Source organism: Aythya ferina, assembly GCF_964211825.1.
Source record: "Aythya ferina genome assembly, chromosome: 4".
NCBI lineage: Eukaryota > Metazoa > Chordata > Aves > Anseriformes > Anatidae > Aythya > Aythya ferina.
In genome coordinates, this window is record NC_140300.1 from 70,758,541 (window position 1) to 70,781,324 (window position 22,784).

A 22,784-nucleotide genomic window follows, 5' to 3' on the forward strand; every position below is an offset into this window, starting at 1 on the left:
TTCAGTATCTTGGAGGGAAAAGGTATGGAATTAAGTTGGACTCTGACTGAGCCTTTGGTGTTGGTATTAGAAAAGTACGGGCTTGAGAAAGATAAAGGAAGTGTTAAAAGGGTTGCTGAAGGTGTTAAAGGTGTGGCATGTAGTATTTAACAGAGCTGTTTGAAATTGAATGAGCAGGGAAAGGTGATGTAGGCATTATCTAAGTAACAGTCTAGAAGTTTTGGTATATTTGCATATTTGCTGTGATGTTTGTTCAGTTTCCCAAGCATCGGGGAGGGGGGGAACAGCCTGCTCCACCAGGGGCCTCTCCAGCAGCCGCAGGGGGGCTTCAGCTCCAGCGCCTGGAGCACCTTCTCCCCCTCCTTCTGCACTGACTTTGGTGTCTGCGGGGGGGTTTCTCGCTCTCCCAACTGCTGTTGAGCAGCAGGGTTTTGTTCGTTTGTTTGTCTGTTTGTTTTCGTGGATGTGCTCTCACAGAGGCACGGACTGTGTTGCTCATGGCTTGGCTCTGGGCAGCAGTGGGCCCCTTTGGGGCCAGATGAAATTGTCCCTTACCTACCACGGGGAGGTTTCTGGGTTTTTCTCCCGGGGGCTGCCACTGCAGTTTCCCACTCCCCCCCCTCCCCCCCCCCCCCCCCCCCCCCGAACCTTGCCAGCAAACCCAATACACTGGGGCAGCTAAGTCATTACTGACTTGTAAAGCTTCAGGGATTAAATTAACTAATGAAACCCTAAATGTGATGGGGGTAGAAGGTACTGGGATAACAGTGCCACTTTTGGGGAATACTAAGCTGAGACCAGGGGATAAAATGATCACTGGGCAATTATTGTATGTATCCAAGGCGGAAACTAACTTGTTGGGAAGGGATTTGATGATTAAATTGGGCATTCAACTAGTAAATTGTTAGACTGGAATAACAGTGTTATTAATGGAGTGCTCTCAGGCCCTGAGAGCAAACGTATATTCACCTCTGACTGGAAAGACTCTGAAATGGGGGTGGAAGAAACAATATAGGTGGACAATTTTACCTCAGGGGTTTACAGGGCCACCTATCTATTTGGGTAAATTCTAAAAAAGGTTTTGGAGCAATTACAACCTCCCAAGGAGGTATTAATGTTACAAATATGTGGATCATTTTAAGGAAAATCGATACTCCCCAATGGGAGAGAAATGCTGAATAAAGTGATAATGAGGCAAATATTAACTGTTTTACATCAGAAGAGTCATTGGGAGGTGCAAGCAATGTGTGATGTTGTTCTAAGAAAGCATGTCTGTGTAGAAATATATACTTTAGGGAAGCACACATGCAGAGGATGTACTATATGTCAAAAGGTAAATAAAAAAGGTCTTCTGTAACCTATCTAGAGGGGGACAGGAGCCAGGGCTTTGACCTTTCCAAAGTATACAGGTAGACTTTACTGAGTTACTTGTTTGTCCTAATTGACCATGTGACTGAATGAGTGTAAAGTTTTACTGCAAGGATTAAAGCAGGCCTTAGAGATTGAGTGGGATTTTCACAGCCCCTGGCACCCCTCCTCTTCTGCAAAGGTAGAGCGAATGAATGGTGAAATTAAGAAACAACTAACAAAACTTATGCTGGAAATTAAGGCTTCTTGGGTAAAATGCTTACCCCTTGCACTGTTAAACATATGGATGCAGCCCAGAACTGATGTAGGAATTTCTCCTTTTGAAATGCTATATGGTATGCCCTATGACTTGGAATTGCCACTTGATCACCCTCAATTCTAATGAAGACTTTGAAAGAGACTCTTTTTAACACCACGATGGGGAAGGCCCCTATGTTGTTTTGCTTACTACAGAAACAGCCCTTTGGACTGCGGAGAAAGGATGGACACATGCCAGCCGTGTTAAAGGACCCATCTGTGACGAGAAGTGGGAGATCGCTCCAGGAAACAAAGACCTGGAGCTCACATTGCGACAAACTCGATAGGTACCGTGGGTTAAGGTAGAGGCTCTCCCCTGAAGAACACTACTGCTGCCGAGAAGAACTAAAACCTCGTAGTTGGCTGCAACCCAACTGACGAGTGAGGCAGAGGAGTGAGTAAGTGGGGAAAGAAATGGGCCTCAGCCATTCCTATCGGTATTTGGGGGTTCTCGCACTGATTTCATCCTGCATAGCGACTCAACACCACTCCCACCAACCTTTTAAATGGACTTTAAGTTGATTCGAAGATCAACAGGTTATTGCAACCCAGATAACATCGGGGGGGGGCCAAGCTTTACTTCTACACTATGTCAGCTGATCTCGAGGCCCCGATGCTGGGAATATATGGGATTTTATTTCTGCCCAAGTTCTAACCCGGGAAAGGGGTACTGTAAATGCCTGAACGTGTATTACTGTGCATACCGGGGGTGTGAAACCATTGCTACAGACTGGACACTTGGGGCTGGTCGGGATAAATTCTTACAAGTGGGATATGGGCTGCAAAGTTGTAACCAACAGTTGGATCCCCGTTACAGGTGGTGAGGGCATGGTATAGGGTATACAGGAACCTTCCACGGAAATAAAGAAATTTGCAAGGTTCTATATATAAATATAACAAACTCGGACGATACTAGCTGGGTACTAGGAAAAATGTCAGATTTTACGAACACGGAACAGATAGGGGAGGACTCATCCTAATAAAGAAGGGAAAACCCGAGACTTCCAAGGTAGTCGGGCCTAATAAAGAGTTACTAGGGGAAGGTTTGGTTGTCCAGACTGTAAATATACCTGGGACTGCCCAACCTACTACAGTGTTTTCTAATAAGTTGACAGAGTTATCCTTTCCCACACTGCTTCCAAGCATTGTGAAAAAAAGAAAGGGGTTGTACCCAAGGAGATAACCAAAGGGTACTGGCTATGTGTAAGTGTTAAGCCCCCATATTCAAATTCTTCCAAGTGCAATTGGAGTCAGGAAATCGGGATAACTTTGACCCAAGTTACGGGAAAAGGTAGATGTATCGGCACAGTTCCAAGAGATAAAAATGATCTGTGCCATGCCACTGAAAAAAAAAAAAAATAAATAAAAATAAGAATGGACCAAACACATAAATGGTTAATTCCTGCAAATAACACTAGGTGGGTATGTTCATTGTTGGGAGTCACTCCTTGCCTATCTTTAAAATTGTTTAACACATCTCATGATTTTTGTGTACAGGTGGTCATTATACCAAGGATTCTATACCACACTGAAGAGTATATGTATACCCATCACACAGTGGCTGAATACCATCTGGTAAAGATCATACTGGGGTGGTAAGGGATACAATGACTAAATTGCGGGAAGGATTAGAAAAACGCAAAAGGGAAAATGAGGCTCATCAGAATTGGTATGAATCCTGGTTTAATTACTCACCTTGGCTTACTACCCTGCTATCAACCATAGCAGGGCCCCCTTGTTGTTACTTATATTAACACTGACTTTTGGACCATGTATATTCAATCAAGTAATCGCAATTGTGAAAAGTCGATTAGAAGCTGCTCATCTTATGCTTGTGCGTGCTAAGTATGAATCTCTTGAGCAGGAGGAGGACAACGCAGAAACTTTGATGCTCAGTAAGCAGATATTGCAAAAATTCAATGAACAAAATACGTTTGAAAAAGAAAAAGGAGGGATTGTGATAAATTAGTAGGGGTTTGTTCATTGTCCTTGAGAATTTAAAGAATCTACTGAGGAGATAAGGTTTCACAACTCACGGCATTGTAACATGGGGACAAAGCAAGACATCCTGTTTTGCCCCCACCTGAACACAAGCACAACGCATGATCACCAGAGGAAGAACAACGACCCCCAACAACAGACTGCGCAATCTCAGGACAGGTCTCAACAAGTCGACAGGTCTCGACAGGTCTCGACAAGTCTTGACAAGCCGGAACTTCAATGCTATAAAACAGCGACACTGGAAAGGGGAAGTTGCGTGCTGTTGCGGAGCGGAGACTCCCCAGCCGCCCAGCGCTGTTTTGCTTATGTCTGCTTACTTGATTAATAAAATAATTTCAATAGACCAGTAAATTGTGTGGTCTAATTTATAACATTCGTGACAAGCAAAACCGTTTCTCACTCAACTAATTCCTCTTGTATTTATTGTTGAGTGTACTAAATGAAAATTGAGCACTTCAGACAAGCTGACTGGTGGTGTTTCAGGTTTCAGGTTTGTATGATTTATTTACTCTGCATTGGTTGAAGTATTTTTCATTCTCTCCCCACAGACGTTAGCAGAAAAATCTTTCAGGAAGGAATTTAAAAGGCCCTTCTTGGAGATGAAAATTAAAAATCTTCATCAGCTCAAGGGTCAGATAAACAGAAACTAATGAACAGTTATTGAACATCAGCAGAAGTGTCAGAGGCCTGAAGGAGCAGCGCTTCATTAAGACGCGTGCCCTGAGTCATCTCCCAGACTGGTGACTCAGATCGCAGGTTCCCTGCATCGCCAAATACAGCCACTGAATGATGGGAACAGATCTGTTAGAAATACAGGAAGGACACGGCATCTCCTGCTGTTCATTCAGATCAACTGCTCATTAAACATCATTAAAAGAGGCAGGAGGGAGGTTGTTAACTGATGTTTACATTAGGATTTAATAAAATAATGGAGATGAGCAGTTGGAGCACTTAAAGGAGTTTGAGACATTGATCAGCAAAGTTTATACAGCTCAGGTGAAACGCATAAAATAACTAAGAACACTCATGTGTCCCTCTCATGCTTCACTCTCACGTACCTACAGGTTTAATAGATTCCAGTACCTGAATAATACAAGCCAGGCGTGATGGACCCTGTGTTATTTATTACAACAGATGAATTATGTTCTCCTGGCATTGAGCAATGGCTGCTCCTGAACCCAATTACCTCCCTTTACTGCCTGTTTACAGAAACAGATCTATTCCTAGAAGAAACTCGCAATCCTGGAAGTACTCTGCACCTAAGTAGATAAATTGTTTCTACAAATTTGGTCTCCTATGCCAATTGCCCTTTCTTTAAATCCCAGAGCCGGAAGGAATCTAGCCAGCTGAAACTGAAGGAGCCTAAACCTGAAATAACACAGCCAGAATAGGTCTTTTCTGTCTACCGGTTAAACTCACCGCATCTTTGCCTGTTAGAAGACCGTACATCTTTCTGGGCCAGATCTCAGAAACCTGTCAAGAACGCCTGAGCATCCTCTCTTGCAGTGATCGCTTGGGCAAAAGGCTCTGATTCAGGAAATCCAGCTCAGGAACAAAGCTCCTGCAACTCCAGCCTCTTTCAAGAGTGGCACCTCCACAAGTGAAATGAACTTTACCTTCAACTGCTAACTTTCAGCTGTGATGTCTTCTTTCAACTGGCATATTATTAGCCAAATTTGTTTGCCTTCCCTAACAGTTAATCAACTCGCTGATTAGCAAGCGGTCCCACTGCTTGTTGGCACTTCTTAATCTTACCTGCTCATCCCAAAACGCTCTTGTTCCTTCACTTTCAAGATTAGAACAGGTAGAGAAAATTGGCAGGGAAGAAGATACCAAGATAGCGTCATGAACCATCAAAAGATCCAGACACGCCACGAGAGATTTTCAAGTAGCAAAAGCTTGCAGAGTTTCACGGATCGCAATAAAACTGATCTGATTAAAACCAGCTGAGAACAGCCTTATAATTACAGCTGCCTTCATTTAGAAAGTCACTATGATGATTATTGCTCCTCCTCACCACCCTTGTCCAAAAAAATTAAGTCTTTACTTTTACTTTTGGGGTTCAGATAAATGCAATACTTCCAAATCATGACACGTTTAGAAGCGTGGTAGGGGTGTGCCTGTTTTGTTTTGGCCACAACGTGGTCTCCTCTTTGTGCCACAATGCTGGTGGCAATTTCTTTGCAACTAAACTAGCATGAAAACTGGCCAGGTATCGGAATTACTTTTGTGTGAACAGCAGAGCTGCTAAACACTAAAAATCTCATATGGAGATTTTCTTTTTCCTCCTCACATATGGAAGACACACCTACACAGAGAGCTCTCAAACTAACTAACTAACTAACTAACTAAATAACTAAATAAATAAATAAATAAAGGGGGAGAGGGAGTGAGTTAAAACTGGACCTGAATGTTCTGCGAGCTATCTCACAACTATCCAGGAGGTTTATTACTGCCTTTAATTATTCACAGTTAACAGTCTGGTCAATAAATTATTGAATAAATGGGAAGAGCAAAAGGTTGACTAAGAACACATGGGAAGAAGTGCTGAATTAATCACTCCACAGGGGTCAATACAGGGTCTGCACATCACTTACATCAAGTTCAAACTCTGGATAAGGGATTTGAGGAACTCTGGAATAAGATCTTAGGCTGAGGAAGCGTCCCTATTCTAGCGAGTACACCACTCACATAAATGGCAATGATGCACACCAGACACTATTGCAATAACCACGGAAAGAAGAGTGTTAACAAGATGTGTTTTAAGGCTCAGGGATGCAAAACTGAAGCCAAATGGTACATAATTAAACCTGGTAATTAGCTCAGAACCACACAGCCATAATATTCTTTTGAATACCAATAACACAAACTGAGCAAACATTTTCATTTGAGTTTCACGTTTGTTTCAAAGCAGTAGTTAAACCTCAGAACAACACCGAGCAGTATTTATTGAATCTCCACCTAAAATGCTGATTACCATGAGTTGTCAAGGAGATTGGAAACGTAGCACAGGCAGGCACGTTAACCCTGCTAAATTTTTGTGTGTTGTAATTTATTTTCAATTTGTAAATGCACTCCCTACTTTGAAAGTAAGAGATGTGGGCCTTTTTTCTTCTAAAACATGAAGGATAATTCTTCTTGCTTCACCACTATACCTGTGCAAAAAGATTATTATTTTTTAAATGTACAAACTTAGAACCTCTGTAGAACATCATTAATGAAAAACGTGTAATGCTGATTGATGGAAGACAGGAATTCAAGCCATAGCTGTCTCAACGAGGTGCAGAGAGCTTCAGTACTGAACTTCACAATGGAATTTGGCCCTCTGAATAAAGCGATGGTCACTTGAAGAAACAAAACCCTGTCAGATTAACTGATGATGTTTGGACCCAGATTCTTCAAAGAGAAGTCTCAAACTACTGTGAGTTACTGTGGTACCTTGAGTTTTTGCTCCCCATGTTTTCTTCTCACAGCTACCGCATCCTGGGAAACTACTTCAGTAGTAGCTCACTTGGAACCTCTTATAAGCCACTCATTGGCCTTGCTCTACAGCCGTGGTTTTCCTTTATAAAAGGTTAAAAAAATAATAATGAAATGCACGTTTTCAGTCTTAAGCAGAACAGATAGCAGAATTTTGCCCTGAACCAGCACCCCCTCAGACAGACCCAGCTGCCTTTCTGAAGCAGCAGGGAATAGGATCTGAGGGAGCTGAATTCAGCCCTTCCCCTGCCCAAGCTCTGTCTAGGCTAATCTGAAGGGTACGCGCCCCCAGCAGCTGTTCTTTAGGAAATAAATCCTAACTGTTCCTTCAGACAGCAAAGGAAAAAGTCGCTTTCTACTTTAGGAGAAGATCTGTAAGTTGTGAATGTGAAAAAGATAGCCATGACCCCTGAAAAAAAAAAAAAAAAAAAAGATAGCCATGACCCCTTTAAGTTCTGAGAAGGGTGATTAAAGCCTAAAGAGAGGCGTCACTTATAGCATCCCATGACAGAATTGCCATGTCAGACAGTTCAGCAATCCCTTGTTTGTAACATCCTTTTAATTCCCAAACATTTTATATTTACTGTGTGTAATAACTATAAGCATTAGAAAGAGTTCTCAATCTCACTCCAGACAGCTAAAATTAAAATGTTTTAGTCCTTAATTTTTACATACTTAAGGGATGCCCTTAGAGTTTCCTACAAGGACACTTTTTTCCCTTTTCATATTTTGACAGAGAAATACAGATCAATATATGGTTTAATCCAGATGCTCTGAACATATTAACATCACTGACAGCTACAGAACCAGTTCTGACCACCAGCATAAAAGAGGAAAGCAAATCTCAAATCCAGGTGAGCAAGATGCTGTTTACAAAGGTTATATAAATATCGTGCAGGAAAAACAGACTAATAGAATCTACTATCTAAATTCATGGCGTATTTTCTATGGAAAACTTATTTATATGTAAAATAAGATGGAAACCATTGTATCAGAAATCTGGTGATATTAGCAAAAGTTACAGATGTATAATACAGTGAAACAAACCTCAGAGACACTTTGTAGGTACTCCCGTTGCCTTCTCCTAAATATAGTCTTTGCTGCTGCAAATTTTTGCCTTGTTTTTGTCATGTTTTTCACAGGAAAAAAAAGTGAAAATGCAGTGAAAATAGAAGCAATATCCAAAGTAATAAAAAAGAAAAAAAAATAGCAAAGAAGAAGAAAATATTTTTCCAGTGAACGTGCTTATTGCCAGAATAAGTTAATAAAGGGAGTAAGATGTAGAACTCACAGGAAATTCTACATCTCGGGAAGAAGAAAATGGGACAGTTATCTGCAACAACACAAACTGAACCGAGGTGGCCAATCTGCAGTGAAAGAATAGTTGAACTTCTAGAAATTATTTCCAGAGAAAATGACTGATCTAATGGCATTTCATAAAGTAACAATGATACAGCCGGATTTCTCCTTAGTGGAAAACATCACGGAGTGAACTTTATAGACGTGCTTCCTCATTATGCTTTGAGTTGTATTTCAAAGAGAGATCACAGCTGCAACATGAACTCAGCACACAAATTAAAAACGCTATTTCTGAGCTGGCTGCTATCATCAAACAAATCAATTATTGCACATCACGCAGTCAAAATGGCAAAATACAGGGCAACTTGCTTGGGCATTGTTAAAAAAATATGGACTGAAAAGTTGTATTTTTTAATAAAAAAGTAATATGCCTCAGCTTTTCAAATACGTCTTCGTGCTCATGTGCTTGATCCAAAGCTTGCCAATTCAGTAATGCTGATTTTATGACAGGACTACAATATAAAGATGGATTTTTGAGCAGAATTTCGTATTTATTACTGACCCTAACATGGCAAGCTTCTCCTGTAAAGAGTTTGTGTGAACATTTTTACACACGTACGTAGCCCTAGTGAACCACCTCTTGCACATCATTAAGTTCCTCAGAACCTCCTGGACATTTCCAGAGTCCATAATGAGAACAACGCCATCCACACTCCTGCAGGATTTTGACGTTAGACTATTTAATAAGTATTTGACAAACAGCACAGTATATGTTTACCTAGTCCTTTTCCTAGGCATTTGAAAGGGCAAAACGCCAGGCCCAGTTCTCCATTTCTTCATTTTTTGTAAAACACTGCTGAATCACCATGCCCTGATTTACACTGCTGCTGCAGACTAGAGGGTTTACCACAGTCGGGACAAAAATTATCAAATCCATTCTACAGTGAGAAGTGCTACAACACACAGCCGGGGAACAGCAAAATAGGAGCTGACGGAAACGTATAATCCTTTCAAAGCGACTGCAGTTATTCTCATGCTGAAGCTGAGCAAAACTACCGCATGTAACCATTATAAATTCAATGCAGTACCTAATACAAGAGTTCATTTTATCACTTTCAGAAATACAGGTGGGGTTTTTTTGTTTGTTTTTACAAACCTAAAAAGTGAGCCTCCTTTTTATTTACTATAAATTGTTGCTCCGTTTCTATAACCTTAACTTTCTCTTAATCTAGTATCAACAGAAACAAAATGCCCAAGAATTTCTCTATTGAACACAACCTCCCCTCCTTTTCATCCCACCACCACCCCAGGAGAACTTCACTGGCTTCTGTCTCCTTGCTGTGCTCCTGAAGGTCGCTCAAGGCTGCGAGAGGCAGAGCAGAACGGGGTCTTGCCCCCACACACACCACACCACTCCTGCACAGTCACACCTGGAGCAAGCAAAGACCTTACATTCTGACCACCAAATTTGCCCGTTTTCTTCAACAACACAACCACGAGGATCAGTGGGGCTCAAGGCAACAGATTTGCTTGGTTCAGTTGATAAGAAATAGTTCAGGAACACGGTGAAGAAGAGTTAGACTTGAAGGCAAGGCACGGCTCCAGCCAGCCGCTTGGACTTCTCCACCTGACAGTCTACAGCAGCACGGAAGAGAAGCTGAGCTGGCCCTGCATGGCTCCAGAACAGGCCCACTTGGTCTTATTGCAGCTGTAATGTACCAGCAAGGACCAGCATTTTCTTCATCTCACCCTCGCCATTATCCCTCCACACAGCCTGTGAAGCCTGCAGCAGCTGCGATCCAATCGACTTGTAAGAAACAGACAAGTTCTGAGCACCAGGACAAAGCATCTCGGCTGACACTGCTTAAACCCAGGATGTACTTAAAAGAAGCACAACGGCCAACATCCTTTTTGCCAGAAAACTGTGCTTTCTCCTCATAAATAACAGCAAAACCCACGGCTCTGTGATGGTACTGAAAGACAAGAAACAACATGCCAAAAACAATGAAAGTTCTGAGAAAGTTGAGATACAGCACTTAGAAAGCACTAATCAGAGTGCCCACTGCAAACTGCAAGTTTTAGTCAGTCTCACAGCTCCCCAAAAGAGAGAAATGCCATTACCTCCAGTAACAGAAATCTGTCTCACAGACGTTACAACCCGCTACCTGAAAAACTTCCACGTCCTGCATTTTTCACATCAAAAATCCTCATCAGGTCGCTATCATAACATAGCTTGAGCAAGAGCTTTGTTCACAACACAGGTTTAGCACTCAGATTACCAAGTGAGAGAAGATTTTCTCCCACCTTGAAATTTTGCTGCCTTACACCACCACAATCACAGCCACGTAGAATTAAATGCATTTATTCAGCATTTTCCTGTAACTCAGGGTGATTTTCTGAACTCAGGGGATGCAAAATACACAATTCACACCTCTGGATGCAAAGTCATGCTCAGCCTTAACCATGGCAACTCTCCCCTTCGAATCAGGACTAAAATCTGTTGATCCACACAAACCGGGTTATGGGAGTCAAGTGCTGATGAAATGACAAAGGACGTCATCTTACTTTCACTAAGTCCATAATAAAGCTCCCACCGACTGCAGCAAGAGCAAAAACCAGCATCAGATTTCTACAAATGATTATTATTCTCTGCAAAGCATCTTATACATTTCCCATCAGACCCCTCCAGAAGGATGACGGTCTCTCAACTTCTTAATAATATTGCCTCATGGAAAAGCACCTCTGGCTGCCAGCACTAATTTAGCTTAGGGTTTAAACACAAACAAACAAACAAAAACAGAATAAAAGACAGAATTTACATAGTTAAAGCCACTTGTGTATTTAATTGAGTATAAATTTGTGTGAAACTGCTTTGGAACTGAGGAGAAATTAACACTGCTAGCTTCTGAACAGAGAAAAAACATAAGAAGTAGTTTTGTAGATCACAGTCTTTTCGTACCTTTTTTCTTGAAGTCTTTTAGTTGCATGCAGATTGACCGTAAGTATTTAATTCATAAACATACATTAAAGAAGAAGGTAAAGTTCATCTTCACATGCTCGGGGGCACTTCAGCTTAAAACATGATTTGCAACCTGAAAATTGACTAGTTAGGCCTTCCTCTCGAGCGAGCTGACAGACAGCACACCTGGCAGCTGCTTGCAGAAATATTTTCTGCACAGAAAGCATTGGCACCCAGCTCCTAAGACAAGGGCAAAATGCAGATAAACGCCTTGCCCACCTCACAGGAACCACCTCAGTGGTTACAGCTGCTACTCACCAGTCTGATGGTGAAAGCTTCTTCACACCTGTGGGACCTGCAACTGGGCTTTTTAATTCAATGATTGCCTTCCCATTAACAGAGCACAGAAGGATTCCCATGTGAAATGGGAAGCTCTATTCAGATTCCCCTACCAGTGCAAGCACGTTCAAAATTCAGCAATGAAACTACCACAGTGCAACAAACGTTCAGTTCTACATGTGGCATTTTATATGTCACCTCTGGATCTGCGACTGGAAGTCAGCAGACACCAAGATTTCAGTTTAAGAAGTGCTGTTGGAAAAGCGTCTTGAATTCATAGTACAAGAGAGACCATTGCATCTGCTGTGGTCAGGATCAACACAAGCCATTAGCACATCTCCCTTGGAAAGAGAAAACATTAGGAAATACTTTAGTTACTCTTCAGCTAATTAACACAGCCTACTGATGGTGTTTGCCACAGTGAAATTCTGCAGTATTACTGTATGTATTCAGTTGCTCGTCTTCTTTAGTGATAAGAGCTCACGACACCATGTTGAGAAAACATCCTTCTGCACTGAGGTACTCTCTGCCCTGAGCCCCTCGTACATTTCATAATCTCTATAATAGGAAAGGCAGAGAGTAACACTATAGCAAATTACACATGCTCTTCATTTTCTCTTTCTTTGCTAACAGAGATTGTAAAGATAAAGCGCTTGACTTTTCTTGAGCAGGTGCCTCACAAGACATTACACAAATAACGAGAATTTTATAGATTTTAGAGAAATGAATTACTAACCAACAAATCAAGGTTTTCCTCCAAATAAGAACTACAGAGAGCAAATAAAAAGCAATTCACAAGTACTGTCGCGCCCTCTGCAGTTGATGTGTAAGCTCTGCAAATACACCTGCAAAACGAGGAACTTGGGCAAATTCCTTGCCCATACCAGGAAGTCAAAACCTCTTCGTGCTGAAACTCAGCAGAATTAACATTTTCATGACGTTACCTTACTTTTTGGCATCACAGGGATGTTGTACGGGAACTTTCAAATTCTCCTTTTGCCCATGAAAGGATGTGGAAAGCTGTTTTGTTGTTGCTGCTGTTCAGAGTCGGGTTCCTCAGTGGTACTTCTGGAATTCCCTCTTGGAACTGGAAAGCAATTTGCGATGCCTCATCAGAATTCGTTCTTTCTGGTTACTTCTAAGAAGTACCCAAAATAAACTGTAGTTATGAAAAGTTGTGTTAATTCATCCATTGATCACAGATTAAGCATATTTTACCAGCCAAACAGCTGCGGTATTTGGTTTTATAATGTGAACAGGGCATTTTGTGGAGATGCGTACAGCATCAATTTCTTCCCTCGGATACCCTGGCACAGTACTGTTTTTCACGTCAGATTTTTAGAAAACATTTGACACTTACTCTAGGGCCGGTCACCTTTAGATGTCTGTTCAAATGTGCTAGCCTAAGGGCTTAAGAAAAAAACAACTGTTTGTTTTATAGCCTCCTCGTTGAATACTAGGTACGTGTTTAGTCAGCTAGTAAGAGATCTTTACTGACTTGGCCATAAGCAATTAAGAAGATGAGGCGAGCCTGACCATAAGCAACGCAGGAGATGATTTACACGAGAAGCTTTCTGCCACACGGTGAAGCTTTTAAACTTTAACTTCAGCCACCTGTTGTAGTCGGTAGCGCTGCAGCAGACACCTGAGGGAGCTGCAACAGCATCCCCCGCTGCGCTACCACGCCGCTGTCAAGCAGATCTCGAGGAAGAAGCCAGCAGGCTCTTCCCCTGCACCTCGTCCCGGGCATCTGAACACTCGGGTACAGGGGGGAAGCGGGGACCCCCGCCCGCTGCCCCTCGCAGCCCACCCGTGATGGCGGACCCCAGGGGCGCGGCGCCAAATGGCGGCGGGGTCCGGCCCTGCCGCCGGGCACACCCCTTCCGGGCCCCGCGCCCCTGGCAACGGCGGCCGCTTCATGGACGCCACGGCCGAGCCTCCCGAGGAGCCCGGAGAGAGCCCCGGGCGGTCTCCTCCGGAGGAGTCGGGGCCTCGGGCGTCAGAAGCGGGAGCAGAACGCCAGGAGGTAGGGCTGGGGGCTGCGAGGGAGGGTCTCGCCCTCGGTCCCCTGCTGAGAGCCCTGCTGACGAGCCGGTGCCGGCCGGGCACCCTGTAAATTACTGACCCGAACTCGGTGTCGCCCACAGGGGATGGAACAAGCCTCTCCTGAGCACCAGGGGCCAGAAGGATTCAGCCAGCTGTATGCAGAGGGACAGGACTCGCAGGAGGCCAGCCGAAGCGTGGATCAGTTGCAAGCACTGGGATCTGACGCTTGCCAAAGACAGGAGCCAAGAAGTGCCTGTCGGACATACGGAGGAGGACAGGAGCATTACCAAGCCCATGAGGATGGGCATGGCCCCTACCAGCCACACGAGCCCGGTTACGGGCTCTATCAGCCAGGATACAGCCCGTACGACGATCCGATACCAGATCCCGAAGCCCGAATGCTGGCAGTGCAGAATGCAAAAGCCTACTTGCTGACGAGCAGCACAACATCTGGCCTCAACTTGTAAGTCTGCAGAAGAGACAAGAAGGAAAGGGGCAGGATGAGAGTAGTGGTGACAGGGTAAGGGGCTATGCTGTCAGGGACGGCAGAGTGTGGAAAAGCAGAACATGTTGTAAATGCAGCGTTTAATTGCTATGCTATGATTGTGTGTCCGGCCCCTTTCAATCCAAATTCCAAAGGGAATTTATGGTGTTCAAAGAGCCTTCGATTACATCGAGGCCAGGCTTGAATTCTGCTTTAGCTCCTCGGCCAGATGTGGGGTAAACGGAAAATGGAAGGTGAGGCTACTCTTGATTATATTGCAAAGAGGCTAGTTTCAAGTCTAATTTCCCAAAATGCTGCATGATCCCTTTGCATCTAACTGTTCCGATTTCTTTGACGCCCAGGTGATTACCTTGTACTTTTGATATTAGAAACAATATTCTCAGACTTCCGTAATAGTAGGTCAGTAATAATACTTATATTCCTATGACAGATACGATCATCTTGCTAATACGCTGACAAAGATCCTGGATGAACAGCCCACAAATGTGGTAGACATCATTGAGAATATCAGCAAGGACGTGAAGTGGGCTCAATTTCGGAAAAAAATGGATACTCTTCGAGATGAACCTGCAATGCCTCCAACGTTTGAATCTGCAGAAAGGAGTAAAAGTTTGTTCCTCAAGTCAGACGAAGAAGGAGATGAAGAACTAGACGAAAAGGTAGCGAGTTATTATCAGGCACCAATAGATATCAAATACACTGGAGAGATGGGTGGCAGGAAGGCAGAAGGGAAAAGGTGGAAGTTGTGGTCTCCCTCATAATATTGCCCCTCGTGATTGCATGAAATGCTTACAGCCACAGTAGCGCGTACCCTCTTCACAGTTCGGTTGGTCCCGTGTCAAGTTGTGAAGAAAACACAGCTGGTTACGTAGTTTGGAATTTAGTTGCTGCAGTAAGTCTCATATCCCGAGCTTTTAAAAGCATAGCTGTTCTGGAGATGATAAATAGAAAGGAAAGTTTACAGTATCTCTCATACGCTTGTTGAACCTTGTGCCACAAACACGAGGCAACACAGCAGCGCTGTTTCCAGGCATCAAGGCCTCTTATACAGCAAACGTGTGCTAGCGCTGAAGTCCTGTGCAGATCCCTCGTGAGAATTCTTCCTGTACTTTGCAGTAATTAAAAGTGAATTTGAAAATTGAGATCTTGTATTCTAAAAGCTGCACTTCATCTGTGTTCTCTTCTTTATCCTTACAATGTCATTTTTAATTTTTCGAAATGATAGTGGGAGATGTAAATGAATGTCAGCAGAGCTTTTGGAGAGAGCGCGCTGTAGGAAAGTGAAGTATGACTTTCAGTAGATAAATTGTTCAATCTTTCAAATAGATAATTTTATTATTACTCAGCTCTAACTCACGCTTTCCTTTACTAGGGAGAGACTCCTCTGCCTAATGTGATGGAAACAGCCTTTTATTTTGAGCAGGCTGGAATTGGCTTGAGCAAAGATGAATACTATCACATATTTCTTGCCCTTAAAAAGCTCATTAGTGCCCAGCCAATCCAGGCATGTCGCTTCTGGGGCAAAATTTTGGGCCTGGAGATGAACTATATTATAGCTGAAGTGCAATTCCAGGAGGGAGTAGAGGAGGAGGAAACAGAGGAGGAAGAAGAGGTTCCTGATGAAGGAGAGAAAGGGCTGGGTGAAGTCGAAGATGAAGATGAGGAGAAAGAAAAAGAAGATGAGCCACCAAAGTCCACCTATAAGCCCCCACCTGTCATCCCAAAAGAAGAAAACGGAACTGGGGCTAACAAATACATCTACTTTGTTTGCAATGAGCCTGGCAAACCCTGGGTGAAGTTGCCTCCAGTGACACCAGCACAGATTGTCTGCGCCAGGAAAATCAAGAAGTTCTTCACTGGCAGGCTGGATGCCCCTGTTGCGAGCTTCCCTCCTTTCCCTGGAAATGAGGCCAACTACCTGCGGGCACAGATAGCTCGGATCTCAGCAGGAACCCACGTCTGTCCCATTGGATTTTACCAGTTTGGGGAGGAAGAAGATGAAGATGAGGAAGGGGGAGGAGGAAGAGATACGTGTGAAGAAAACCCGGATTTCCAGCCTCTTTCTGTGGCTGAAATGGTGGAGTCTCTCTCCACGTGGGTACACTACGTGCCGAGTATTTTAAAGCAGGTAGGTCCTGCCATAGGCCACGCTGACCTCAGATACCATTCTCACGGTAGTGCTTCAGGATGTAAATGAAACCCCTCACCCACCCATTTGAACTATTCACCAGAAACAGGACTGGACTGAAAAGATTTGCTACAGAAAATGTATTGGAAACGTTCTATCATATATAAATGTGTTGCACATATTTAAATATTAGAAGGTTCCTAAATCTACACGTGTTTCATGATTTTTTCCATCTTCAGGTGCAAACCTATCTTTAGATAATCATGTAGGATTAGGCCTTGATAGGTAATTATTTCTGGCAGTCTTCTACATTGGGTTACCTCTCCTGAAATCCTCGCTTGACAGAAATGTTTTTAATTCTGTTTTCTTGGATAGGATGCTAAATTTCAGATCGCTTGTGATTGTATGCTAAACAAAACTTATTTGGTGTTTTCTTCTGGTTTACCTTCCGTTGCTTGCTTTCTGCTGTGAAGCATGCAAACAAAAAGGCTTAAAAACTTAAAACCAAAACTTTGTAAATAAAAATGTAGCATAAAATATTTATTATATCAGGTTAGTGCTGGAAAGAGGCTGTACTAATGCAGTCATCTTTCCTGGATACCAACTTAAGAATGGTAGTGTAAAATAACAGCAAGTGCTAGGAACTAAAGTTTAATTTTATTGCCAGCAAAGCAATAGTTCTAAAAATAAAATCTGTTACCATTAGAATTTTGAGAACATTTTGTAATGTTCCTCCGACTGGTAGCTAAAAAACAAGGCAGACTTTAAAGGAATTAAGTCTTTAAAAGTCTGTAAGTGTTCATCTCTCAGCTTGCAATAACTGGCAATCCAGCAAGGATACAAACCCAACAGGCAACAGGCAAGGATTGAACTAAATTCCTGTCTTCTGTTCACTGTAAACATAATTTGGCATAAAGACATGGGATGCTGTGGTCTTTCTCGTGCCTTCTGTGTTCTGTAGTTGTTGAACTGAAATACAGAGTACAAGGTAAGACTTTTCACACGTGTTGTTTGGACTTGGGCCCAGGTGCACAGGGACAGGATGTTCTGTCATCTTCTGTGCATATTCACAGCCTGTGCCTGACAGGGAAGGGACAGGTAATGCCAGCACGTTTGTGCCCAGTGAAGGCCAGCAACAAGTTACTGTCTCTTCACAAGATGAATATTGAAATATGTGTTTGCTTAATGATATGATCCCAGCCAGTAAGTATCAGCATGGATTGATTGTACTTAGAAGAACTGAAAACTACAAAATAGCTGGAAGCTGATCAGAGAGCCATGGGGTCATTCTGCAATAGTAAGCAGGGATAAGGAATGAATGAGGGATAAAGAGAGCACTCTGCCAAGAGGATACGTACAGCTCTCTGGCAACAACCTACCAATTCTGGAATACATCTTTTTTTCTTTTTCCCCCACTTGTGCTTGTGTGTGAACCAATTGTTTTAACTGGCTTGCATTTCTTCATTGATTGTCGCGTGTATTTATTATTCTCCCTTACTGATTATAGGGTCGTTGTGTTTGGATTAACCCTTCACAAAAATCAGAGGAAGAAGAAGAGGAAGGTGAAGAGGAGGAGGAGAAAGATGAGGAGCCAGATGAACTCCAGCAAGAAATAGGACCTCCCCTTCTCACTCCACTCTCTGAAGATGAAGGTACTTCTCATGGAGTACGATTTTGGATAGAGCCACTGGGATTGTTGGCATTTAGGTAGTAAATATCTGAAGTTATAGGCCTCTGACGCTTCACAGAACAATGTAGTTTGCCACGGTAGGGTAACCACATTCTTTTACAAAATTAATCAAATGTGAAATGGTTAACAGAATTGACCTTAAAACTGAAATGATTGGGTTTACTAGTTAACCGTCCTGCTGAGAATAAAGGGAAAAAATATTCAGATATGTCAGGCTACTGGAAGTTCCAGACAGCTCACCCCTGAAATACAGTCAGCTATTTTTCCATCGCCTTTATAGGCAGAAGAAAAGCGTGGACACAAAAATAAATATATATTCACACATGCATGGATACACAAATAAGAATTTATATCCTCTAGCACATACTGCAGCAACTCCTAGAGGTATGGAAACCTAAATACTAGACTGTAGCCATAGCAAATTATTTTTCTACTCCCCATTCTTTGATCAGGGTGAAATACGTATGTAATTTATCCCTCAGTGATAAACAATCCTTGACAAAAGAAACAGCAGCGAGTACTACTGCGTTTCAAGAACGTGATCCTTTCTGTATGGGACTGTTGGCATCCATGTGATACCTGCCCCTGCATCCAAACCACCTGTCTGAACACAACGTCTGCATTTATTGCTTGTGACTTAGTTCTTCTAAGGTGCATCTTAATATAACCATTGCCTGAGTTCTGTGAAAGCCTTGTAGCTCAGTCCTAAATATTTTGTAGTGGCTTGTAAGTCAATTTATTCATGTAGCGTGTGTTTGGCTGCCTGCAGGAATTCAAAACGTCCCTGCTTGGACAGCTCAGCCTTCTACAAACCTGATCCCCCAATATGCTGTTGCAATCCTTCAGTCGAACCGATGGCCTGGAGCATATGCCTTTGCATCTGGCATGTGAGTAGCCAGCTGACGTGGTTACAACACAGACCATACGCTGAACACAGCCATGCCCGATGAAGTCAAATTTGCTTTCTTATTAATGTATTGACTGAATCGTAACTATTTCTGAGACCGATAGAGAAAGCCACTTAAGAATGCACAGCATCAGTATGTGTTCAAGGCTGAAAACGAAGAATCTTTGGAAATGCTAGCATAAAACTGATGCATGTTCATGTCCGGTTAGTGCCTGGCCACAGTCCTGGATTTAAAACCTGTATTCTTGAGTCTGTGGTGCTTTTTACAAATGAGCTTAATTCTTTTGTTCTAATTTTCAGTCGTTTCTATTAGGCACAGTACAGTCACTACCACTAGAAGCTTTAAATGGGCACTGGAGTGGGTGTCGGGAGTGGCTCCATGTTACTAAGGTGAAGTTGGAGTCATACTGAATATCACACAGTGACAGAGTGTAGCATTCATCATTTTTGCACTTGGCGATTTTTAAGTGGAAGGTTAAATATTGTGCAAAAAGTGCAAGCGTGGAATGGTTTGGGTTAGAAGGGACCTACAGATCCCCCAGTTCCACCCCCACTGCCATAGGCACCTCCCACTAGACCAGGTTGCCCAGGTGGACGAGCCTGGCCTCGAACACTTCTAGAAATGGGGCATCCACAGCTTCTGCGGACAACCTGTTCTGGTGCCTCGCCACCCTCAAAGAATTTCTTCCTCATATCTGATCTATATCTACCCTCTTTCCACTTTAAAAGCATTACCCCTTATTCTGTTGAAACGTGCCCTTATGAAAAGTCTCTCCTCGTCTTTGTTTTAAGACCCCTTTTAAGTACTGAAAAGCTTTGCTACTTCAGGACTGAAAGCTTTCAACTTGAGGTTTCCTTGGAGCCTTCTCTTCCCCAGGCTGAACATCCCCAGCTCTCTCAGCCTGTCTTCACAGGAGAGCTGCTCCAGCCCTCTGATCGTTTTCATGGCCCTCCTCTGGACCTACACGAACAGCTCCACATCCTTCTTGTGCTGGGGGCCCCAGAGCTGGGTGCAGTGAATCCAACAGCTAGGAAGAGATGTGTTCCTTTAAACACCTCTTACAGGGAGCTTGCACTCTATTTGCACAGCAGAGTAAGGAGCCCTGAGAGGATCTGCACTGATAGATAGATGGTGTCAACTTTTCACAATTTTTTTTTTTTTCCCTCAGGAAATTTAATAATATCTACTTTGGCTGGGGTCACAAATACAGCCCAGAAAACCATACACCTGCACTGCCTGAGCCAGTGCAAAAAGAGTACCCCGACGGGCCGGAGATCACCGAGGCCGCGGACCCGACGGTGGAAGAGGAGCTGGCTTTCAAGGCTACAAAGGAGAAAGCCAGAGCTAAGAAGAGGAAGACGAGGAAGAATGAGTAGGTGATGAAGAGGAAGACACGATTACGATATAGGAAACATGAATACTTGAAAAGATTAAATATTTATAGGGTTTTTATACATGGATCCTAAATGAGTTGATCTTCAGTGTAAGTGGAAGATGCTTATTTGGGGGGTTTCTGTAGGCTCCTTGCAGCTGCCTCTCCCAGACAGATGAATAGTGTTTTAATAAATAGAGCATAAACATGCTCATCTTAAATGTGAGTTTCAGATGCCTTATTTTGAGGGGTTCTTTAGTCTCCTTGGAGCTGCCTCTCCCAAAAAGATGAATAGTGTTTTGATAAATGGAGCGTAAACAAGCTCAACTTAAATGTGAGTTTCAGATGCCTTATTTTGGGGGTTTCTGTAGGCTCCTTGCAGCTGCCTGTCCCCAAAAGATTGTTATATATGGAGTGGTAATTCGTGTCGAGAAAATGGTTGATATTAATAAAGAAGGGGGAGATTTGGGAATGTGGCCATGGGGGTTGGAAAACCCCGTGATTGAGATAACATTTGACTCTTAGGGACGAGGCCATAAGGAATATAAAAGAGCTTAGAGGGAAGAAAGAAGGGTGATTCAGGAGACTCCATGCAGTCTCCAGGTTCTCTTGTTCTCCAGCCATTGAGGCATGGAAGTTTCTGGGTGTTTGCTGTTGTTACATTCAAAGTTGTTTGGCCAATGAAAAGTTGTTTTGAAAAGAACTGCTGTGGGGTGAAGGGTATAAGAGGGGAAACCGCCCTCAAGATAAAAAAAGAAAAAGGCAACACGATGAAGTTATGTCATTGTCGCATTAAGGGCTGTAGCTGATTAACCCTTATGGGCCCGGTCGGATTCAGAGTCCTGAACCAGTCGGACATTCACCAAAAACACATTAACCGTCTGGGGGTCCCGTCAGACATTCACCAAAAACGCATTAACTGTCTGGGGGTCTGGTTGGATTCAGAACACTGAACTATCACGGATAACCACCCTCACCCTCGTTGCACGTAATGAGAGCTATCAGAGTGCAATCAAGTATGGTTTATTACAGCAACAGATGATCAGGTTCTTTTGGATTGCCGGCGATAGGGACTGTCTGCAACAGCAAGCTAGTATGCATGAAATACACAGCTGATACAGGTATTACAGGTGTTACAGATGTTACAGGTGTTACAGATGTTATAGTTTTACAGGTGTTATAGATGTTACAGGTGTTACAGGTGCGCAGCCTAGAAATAAACGCGTTAAAAGGATCAAAGACTCTATAGAGATTTATAAGCAAGTATTCAGATCTCACCCAAAGGCGTCCCAATGGGGGAGAAGAGAGGCTCAGCCCGTCGACTGATCCCAGGGGTCAGGAGGTCCTCAGGATGCTGTATTCCCTCGGGATGGTCTCTCCCCTGACGGTGGGATCTTCCCTCACATCCCCTCTCTCTTGGGCCAATTTATACGATTTTCTATCTTTTAGGTGGAGCTTGAGTGGCTCTAGTCAAGCACATCTTAGCTATGACTGGTGTCAAGTTCTCCCGTCTCCGTTTGGGGCTTCTGTGGGCTCCTTGGAGCCGCCTCTCCCTCGCGGGCGCCATTCCGCGCCCTCCCCTCAGCCCCGTCCCTCAGCCCCGTCCCGGCTCCCCTCAGCCCCGTCCCCGCCCCCGGCGGCGCGGGCCACTGAGAGGCGGCCTCGGGCCCCGTTCGAAGCCGGCGGCGGCCGGGCCCGGGCTGCGGGACGGCTCCGAGGGGCTCCGGCGGCTGCTGAGGCTGCTGAGGCGCCGCGGGGATGGCTGACGAAGGGGCCGTTACCGTCTGCGTGCGGCTGCGGCCGCTCCTCGCCAGGTGAGGGCGAGGGCGAGGGGCTGGGCGGCGTGGGGGTGCGGGTGGAGCTGGTGAGCTTAGCGGGGTGCTTTGTCTCGTAGGGAGAGCGCTCTGGGGGACGAGGCGGCGCCTCACTGGAGGAGCGAGGGGAACACGGTCTCAGAAGTGAGCGGTGCCCGAGCCTTCAGCTACGGTGAGTGTGTGGGAAGGAGCAGCTGGGGCTGACGCGGGCCTGCGGGATGCACGGCCGGAGTGCGCGCTGACACTGCTTGCCGTGGCGTTGGCAGCATCGCAGCTCTCTCGTGGTGCTTCTCCCGGCCTCGTAATGCCTCAGGGCTTGTGTCTGCGGTGTTTGTGTGGCAGTGCTGGCCAGGAATTCTCCTTTGGGAGTCGACGTCCTGCTCTCAGCGCCTTTTGCTGTGCTGGTCTGCACTGCAGAGTGTTGTTGGAGCTCTGTTGGTATGGAAGTGAGGTGGAAGATGCCCTCTGTAGCGCTCCCATCTCAGGGACAAGTGGCTGCGCTGAGCCCAGAGCATTGGGGTGACGTGCACGTGAGATCCTCTTGCTTGAAGCATCTTCCTGCTGCTCCACCGTACTGC

The 22,784-nt window shown here is 44.2% G+C and overlaps 2 protein-coding genes and 1 long non-coding RNA gene across 9 annotated transcripts in view; 2 read left to right on the top strand and 1 right to left on the bottom strand.

The window, feature by feature from the left end:
• The window catches only part of LOC311436393, a 31,781-nt gene extending 18,794 nt beyond the window's left edge, over positions 1–12,987 (bottom strand). Inside the window, exon 1 of one of the 2 annotated variants that reach the window (XR_014692808.1) lies at positions 12,688–12,987. This is a non-coding gene — a long non-coding RNA (uncharacterized lncRNA). The remainder of the gene's footprint in view (positions 1–12,687) is intronic. The other variant, XR_014692809.1, reaches the window with a different exon arrangement.
• Positions 12,988–13,480: 493 nt separating this feature from the next.
• Positions 13,481–20,725, top strand: LOC311436392 (radial spoke head protein 6 homolog A-like). Of its 3 annotated transcripts, XR_014692807.1 has the most exons (8): positions 13,572–13,769; positions 13,891–14,252; positions 14,725–14,953; positions 15,667–16,422; positions 17,930–18,074; positions 18,882–18,999; positions 20,189–20,574; positions 20,688–20,725. XR_014692807.1 is itself a non-coding variant. In XM_084518554.1 (7 exons), exons 1-7 carry the CDS (start codon positions 13,587–13,589, stop codon positions 20,195–20,197), a joined length of 1,857 nt encoding a protein of 618 aa, XP_084374680.1. In that variant the 5' UTR covers positions 13,481–13,586; the 3' UTR covers positions 20,198–20,725. The 3 variants fall into 3 exon arrangements, 2 of the variants coding, with proteins under 2 accessions (XP_084374680.1, XP_084374679.1); XM_084518554.1 differs by having other exon boundaries at positions 13,481–13,769; positions 17,930–18,129; positions 20,189–20,725; XM_084518553.1 differs by having other exon boundaries at positions 20,189–20,725.
• Positions 20,726–22,066: 1,341 nt separating this feature from the next.
• The window catches only part of LOC311435533 (centromere-associated protein E-like), a 32,246-nt gene continuing 31,528 nt past the window's right edge, over positions 22,067–22,784 (top strand). For all 4 annotated transcript variants that reach the window (XM_084516641.1, XM_084516642.1, XM_084516643.1 and 1 more), the window contains exons 1-2: positions 22,067–22,206; positions 22,287–22,378. In XM_084516641.1, the coding sequence (XP_084372767.1) occupies positions 22,151–22,206; positions 22,287–22,378 (148 nt within the window). In that variant the 5' untranslated portion in view covers positions 22,067–22,150. The remainder of the gene's footprint in view (positions 22,207–22,286; positions 22,379–22,784) is intronic.

What these genes read in the sequence shown, in the direction of transcription:
- LOC311436392 (XM_084518553.1), top strand. Translation starts at nt 13,587, where the DNA reads ATGGCGGCGGGGTCCGGCCCTGCCGCCGGGCACACCCCTTCCGGGCCC. An exon ending in ATGAAGAACTAGACGAAAAG is followed by an intron (nt 14,954 to 15,666) that starts GTAGCGAGTTAT and finishes TTCCTTTACTAG; the next exon opens with GGAGAGACTCCTCTGCCTAA. An exon ending in TGCCGAGTATTTTAAAGCAG is followed by an intron (nt 16,423 to 17,929) that starts GTAGGTCCTGCC and finishes TACTGATTATAG; the next exon opens with GGTCGTTGTGTTTGGATTAA.